At 43.9% G+C, this 6,985-nt stretch overlaps 1 protein-coding gene across 1 annotated transcript in view; it reads right to left on the minus strand.

Moving 5' to 3' along the window:
- Window positions 1–6,985, minus strand: part of ADGRE1 (adhesion G protein-coupled receptor E1) — a 55,053-nt gene that overhangs the window by 44,420 nt on the left and 3,648 nt on the right. The window contains exons 2-3 of the mRNA XM_017880047.1: window positions 2,806–3,001; window positions 1,932–2,084 (exon numbers count right to left, since the gene is read on the minus strand). Of these exons, the coding sequence (XP_017735536.1) occupies window positions 1,932–2,084; window positions 2,806–3,001 (349 nt within the window). The remainder of the gene's footprint in view (window positions 1–1,931; window positions 2,085–2,805; window positions 3,002–6,985) is intronic.

The raw sequence follows: 6,985 nt of genomic DNA on the forward strand, positions 1-6,985 counted from the left end.
CAGTTTCAAGTGATCCTCCCACCTTAGCCTCTTGAGTAGCTGGGACTACAGGCACATGCCACCACACCCGGCTAATTTTCTAAATTTTTTAGAGAAACAGGGTCTCACTATGTTGCCCAGGCTGGTCTCAAACTCTTGGTCTTAAGCGATTCTCCCATCTCAGCCTCGCTAAGTGCTGGTATTACAGGTGTGAGCCACCACACCCAGTCTCAAAACGTATTTAGCAGGTAGATTCCCCAAGGTGTGATGACTGCTTTAATGTGGAGGGAGAGAAAAGATGAAAGATAACTGTCTTTTGCTTTTTGAGATGGAGTCTCACTCTATCGCCCAGGCTGGAGTGCAGTGGCACAATCTCAGCTCACTGCAAGCTCCGCCTCCCGGGTTCATGCCATTCTCCTGCCTCAGCCTCCCGAGTAGCTGGGATTACATGCACGCACCACCACACTCAGCTAATTTTTTTGTATTTTTAATAGAGATGGAGTTTCACGGTGTTAGCCAGGATGGTCTCGATCTCCTGACCTCATGATCCGCCCACCTCGGCCTCCCAAACTGCTGAGATTACAGGCAGGAGCCACCATGCCCGGCTGATTAAAGATAACTTTCAAGTGTTAATTCAAATAGCTTTTAGGGGAAAGTTCTGAAGTTTGGACTGTAGAATCTCCCCAGAATAGGTTTTGTGTGTTTGTTGTTGTTGTTGTTTTTTGAAACAGAGTCTTGCTCTGTTGCCCAGGCTGGAGTGTAATGACATGATCTCAGCTCACTGCAACCTCCACCTCCCAGATTCAAGCAATTCTCCTGCCTCAGCTTCCCAAGTAGCTGGGATTACAGGTGCCTGCCACCATGCCTGGCTAATTTTTTGTAGTTTTAGTAAAGACAAGGTTTCACCATGTTTGCAAAGCTAGTCTTGAACTCCAAGTTCAAGTGATCCGTCCACCTTGGCCTCCCAAAGTGCTGGTATCACAGATGTGAGCCACCACACCCAGCCCAAAATAGGGTTTTTTCACCTCAGCACTATTGGCAGTTAGGGTCAGATTATTCTTGGTTGTGAGGGCCTTTCTGTACATTATAGGATGTTTAGCAGCATCTCTGATCTCTTCCCATCAGATGCCTGTAGCATACACAGCACCTCTCCCCACCATCACCAGTTGTGACTATCAAAAATATCTCCAGATCTTGCCAATGCCCCCTGGGGGAAATATCAATCTGGAGACAATGCACCCCATCACATTCTGATGCCATTATCTGACTTATAATAGGTCCTCAACGGGAGTTCAAATCCCAGCATTTCCACTTAACATTTGCATATAGTTCACAGATCCTATAGAGCAATTACACAATTGAGATCACAAAGCAACTAGCTAGCAACACTGTGACGGGAACAAAACCCTCAAATATCAATATTAACCTTGAACAGAAATGGCCTGATGCTCCACTTAAAAGATATAGATTGTTAAACTAGATACAAAATTTTAAAAAATAAAAAAGACCTAACCATGTGCTGCCTACAAGAGACCTACCTAACATGTAAAGACACCCACAGGCCCAAAGTAAAGGGATAGAGAAAAAGATATAGGCAACTACATATTTTTACCTCTCTGAGCCCCAATTTTCTCATCCCTACATGAGAAAATCCCTTTCTCACATGGTCTTCCAGTGAGATGACCCTTAATTAATTAAGTAGGCAAATAATAAAGAGATGGAGTTTCTAGAGATGAATCCAACTTGACAGTTGCAATTGTAGCTTCCCATGGAGTTGACACAGTCAGAATGCTCAGGGCACACCCTGCCAGTAAGACACTCATTGATATCTGAGAAGCGGTGGAAGAGGGTGAGCAGATAAGAAATTGGGTGCCTAAGTTTAGAAACACATGAAATCATCCCACTGATAGACATCCACCCAAGACCCATCCCTGGGAGTCTGAGAGCATTACCAGTACAGGAGAAATTGCCTGGCTTTCCTGGTTTCCAGTTATTTCCAGTGGGAGAAGAGAAACCATGTAAACAGCTGCACTCGTACCTCCCCGACAGGTTTTTGCAGACTGAATTAGGACCACAGGGCTGGCTTTCAGAACATTCATCAACATCTAGACAGAGAGTTAGAGTTACAAATTTGCTAATACTACATGGAAAAGGACTTTTTTTGAAAAAAAAAAAATTGTTAAAACGATATCTCCCATTCCATATGCACTTCATTCAATGTGACTTTGGAACTTTTTCCATCAAGCAATGGAATGTATGTCCCCATCTTGAATCTGAGCATGCTTGTGACTATGGTGGAAGTGACACTAGGTCATAAAAATATCATGTCCTTCCACCTGTTCTCTTGGGATGCTTATCCTTGGAATCCAGCCACCATGTTGTGAGGAAACTCAACCATCCATGAAATTTTACAGTGACCAGGAATTTATTTACACGATCAGAGAGAGGAAGGGTGGGGAAGAAGAAAGGAAGGAAGGAAGGAAGGAAGGAAGGAAGGAAGGAAGGAAGGAAGGAAGGAAGGAAGGAAGGAAGGAAGGAAGGAAGGAAAGAAGGGAGGGAGGGAGGGAGGGAGGAAGGAAGGAAGGAAGGAAATAAGTAAGTCAAATTTGTTAGCAACACTAGCTAGTAACGCTGTGACAGGAACAAAACCGTCACATATCAATATTAACCTTGAACAGAAATGGCCTAATGCTCCACTTAAAAGGTATAGATTATTAAACCAGATTTTAAAAAGGGGGGTGGGGGAGTGCCTACATTCAATACCCAGCCAGCTTTTACTTGATTTTCCTACCAAATGCTGGAGGGTTTGAGGGGATGTGAACTCACCTTTGCATTCCACTCCTGGACCCTTGAAGTGATTTTGTCCATTGCTGGACCGGAATCCTTGTTTGCAAGCACAATAGTAACTGTCCTCAGTGCTGGTGCAGGTGGCATGAGATGGGCACATGGTACTGTCTCTACAGTTATTATCTAGGCGGTGTATAAAGAAAAGTTTAGACAAGATTAGAGCATTAGAGTGAGGCTGCAAGGGAGCCCAGCATACAAGGGTGGAGGTGGCTGTTATGGGTTGGACTGTGTTCCTCCCAGAAGATACGTTAAAGTCCTAAACCCTGGTACCTGTGAATTTCATCTTATTTAGAAACTGCGTCTTTGTAGACGTAATTAAGATATAAGTTAAGATGAAGTAGTGCTGGAGTAGGGTGGGCCACAGGTGTCTTTATAAGAAGAGAAGAGACACACAGACATGCACAGGGACAGTGCCATGCAACAGTGGAAACCGGGATCAGAGTGATATGTCTAGAAGCCAAGGAACATCAAGGATTGCCAGTAATAACAAAAGCCTTAAAAAAAGGCATGGAACAGATTCTGCCCTATAGCCTTTGGAGAAAGACTGGCCCTGCCAATACCTATATTTCACACTTCTGGCCTCTAGAACTTGAAGAGAATAAATTTCTGTCATTTTAAGCAGCCCTAGGAAACTTGATACAGCCACCAATCATATTTAATAATGTACCTCGAAGACCCTAGACCCTTGCTACTCAAAGTAGGGTCTGTGGGTTCTTGGCTATTATGAATAGTAGACTTGGGCTTTGTATCAAAGAAAGATGGGAGTCATGGGAGGATTTAGAGCAGAGTAGGGACACAGCATAAAGTTTTAACATGAGCCTTCTGGCCACTGGTCGGAAGACGAACTATAGAAGATCAGAAACAAACTGACCAAGGACAGTGTGACTGCACTTGTCCAGGTGAACAATGTCAGTGGATACAACGCAGAGGGGAGCAATGGAGGGAATGCAATTCAGATTTTTTTTTAAAGCAACACTAACAAAATTTGCCAATGGATTGGTTGTGAGGAGTGAAAAGAGAGGAACCAACGATAATGTCAACATCAATTGGTAGTATGGAAAAACTGAGATCTCAGTTGCTCCTATAATGTGCCTGGTTTATTTCCCTTCCCTGCATGAGGCCTCAGATGGTATCTCTCTTCTCATTTCCAGCTTCCTCTTTCATCTGCAGAGGCAACATTTCTCTTTGCAGACTTCCGATATTTTATCACTTGTGGTCTCTTAATGCTGTGAGTTTTCCATCATCCTCTTCCTCTAGTCCTCTGCCTCACAACTGAAACCCACCCAAGTCCAGAATAACAACCCAGTCTTGTGGGACTAGGTACCTGTTCAGCTCCCCATCTCATCTCCTGCCCTGTGCCATCAGTCACACTCACCTTCGCTCGGTCCTCCAACTTCTTTCCAACCTCAGGACCTTTGCACCCACTGTTCTGGCCACCAGTCATGCCGTATCCCACCCTGCCCTTTTGCCTGGGTAACATCAATTCATCCATCCTTTAAGTCCACTGGAACATCACTTCCTTGAAAAATTTTTCCCAACCATCTCAATAAAGCCCTTTTTAAAAAATCCTACAAAGGGACCAGGCACAGTGGCTCATGCCTGTAATCCCAGCACTTTGGAAGGCTGAGGCAGGCAGATCACCTAAGGTCAGGAGTTCAAGACCAGCCTGACCAACATGGTGAAAGCCCATCTCTACTAAAATACAAAATTAGCTGGGCGTGGTGGCGGGTGCCTGTAATCCCAGCTACTCAGGAGGCTGAGGCAAGGGAATCGCTTGAACCCAGGAGGTGGAGGTTGCAGTGAGCCAAGATTGTGCCACTGCACTCCCGCCGGGGGAACAAGAGTGAGACTCCATCTCAAAAAGAAAAAAAAAAAAAAATCTACAAAGCACAGCTCATGTCTTAAAAAAATAGAACATAAATAATTTTCAGAAAAAAGTAAGTTGGGATTGTATTCATCTGTTCTTATGCTGCTAATAAAGACCTACCCAAGACTGGGTAATTTATAAAGGAAAGGGGTTTAACTGATTGACAGTTCAGCTTGGTGGGAGAGACCACACAATCATAGTGGAAGGTGAAGGAAGAGCAAAGGCATGTCTTACACGGCGGCAGGCAAAAGCATGTGCAGGGGAACTACCCTTTATCAAACCATCAGATCTCATGAGACTTATTCACGAGATGCTATCACAAGAAGAGCATGGGAAAACCTGCCCCCACGATTCAGTTAGCTCCCACTGGGTCCCTTCCCTGACACATGGGGATTCTGGGAGCTACAATTCAAGATGAGGTTTAGGTGGGGACACAGCCAAACCATATCAGAATAAATTTAAAGTTTATCATAATGCAGGAAAATAATAGCTCTTTTATCAAATGCAAGCATGGGAGGAAAAAGAAACAAACATACAAAACAGGGTAAAGAAAGGTTTTTAAACCAGCCCATTTTTTTTCTGTAGTGTTGTTTACCATACTTTAGATGTGTTCTATGTTACTATACAGATTAAATAAAGCATTGGGTTTATTATCGTCAAAAAAGTGGGTTTGTTAGAATCCTGCCTCTGTTTAAATTCAGTCTTCATTACTAACTTCCAAAGGATAATTTAATTTTTAAAGACCCCCAAAGACAAAGAGGAAGAGGAGGAAAAGGAGGAGAGAAAGGAAGGAGAGGAGGAGGGGAGGAAGAGGGGAAGAAAGGGAGGAAAAAGAAGAGGACATTGAGAAATTGCAAAAATGTGGAACCAACCCAAATGCTCATCAATCAACAAGTGGATAAAGAAACAGTAGGCTGGGCGCGGTGGCTCACACCTGTAATCCCAGCACTTTGGGAGGCCGAGGCGGGTGGATCTCTTGAGGTCAGGACTTTGATACCAGCCTGGCCAAGATGGTGAAACCCCATCTCTACTAAAAATGCAAAAATTAGCCAGGTGTGGAGGCACATGCCTGTAATCCCAGCTACTTGGGAGGCCAAGGCAGGAGAATCACTTGAACCCAGGAGGTGGAGGTTTCAGTGAGCTGAAATCGTGGCATTGCACTTCAGCCTGGGTGATGAAGCAAGACTCCATCTCAACAAAAAAAAAAAAAAAAAAGAAAGAAAGGAAACTGTGATATATATATATATATCACAGTATATATATCACAGTATATATATATATATGACGGAACACTACTCAGCCATAAAAAAGAATGAATTAATGGCATTTGCAACAACCTGGATGAGACTGAAGACCATTATTCTAAGTGAAATAACTCAGGAATGGAAAACCAAACCTTGTATGTTCTCACTCATAAATGGGAGCTAAACTATGAGGATGCAAAGGCATAAGAATGACACAATAGATTCAAGCAATCCAAGGCTTAGGCCTCCCACAGTGCTGGGTTTACAGGCATGAGCCACCATGCCTAGTCTATTCCTTTTTTTATGTACCCACGTTACTTGCCTACATGCTTCCAGATCCTGGCTGAGTTCCAGAGGTACAAAGATTAATACAGCCTCTTCCCCACCCTCCAAGGGCTTTCTGGGATCAATAATAATGATGGCTGTTTTATCAAAGATAACCTTTTTGAAAATGTTTTAATGGAATTTTCTCTTTTCCACGTATATGGATGTGACCACCCCCAACCCATTCTGAGAAAGATTTCATCTCGTTTAGGAGAACTGGAGATGTTTTAGCACCAGACACACAATGAGAGCAAAACAGTAATGTTTACTCTTTAATTACCAAATTGGTTGATTGAGTTCTCAGAAAGCAAAGACGTGAATGGGGAAAAAGATATCTTAAAAGTCCCTATAAATATTTCAGGAGCCAGCTGGACACAGTGGCTCATGCCTGTAATCCCAACAATTTGGGAGGCTGAGGTGAGAGGATTGTTTGAGCCCAGAAGTTTGAGACTAGCCTAGGCAACATAGCAAGACCCTATCTCTACCATGCTAAAAAATCAAGAAAATTAGTTGAGTTTGGTGGTGCGTGCCTGTAGTCCCAGCTACTGGGGAAGCTGAGGCGGGAGGATCACTTGAGCCTGGGGGTTCGAGGCAGAAGTCAGCCATGATTGCACCACTGCACTCCAGACTGGGTGTTCAAGGACTGCAGTATTGAACCCCCAGGCTCAAGCGATCCTCCCGCCTCAGCTTCCCAAGTAGCTGGGACTACAGGCACGCACCACCA

The sequence above is a fragment of the Rhinopithecus bieti genome, unplaced genomic scaffold (assembly GCF_001698545.2).
Source record: "Rhinopithecus bieti isolate Rb0 unplaced genomic scaffold, ASM169854v2 scaffold_10589, whole genome shotgun sequence".
Taxonomy (NCBI): Eukaryota; Metazoa; Chordata; class Mammalia; order Primates; family Cercopithecidae; genus Rhinopithecus; species Rhinopithecus bieti.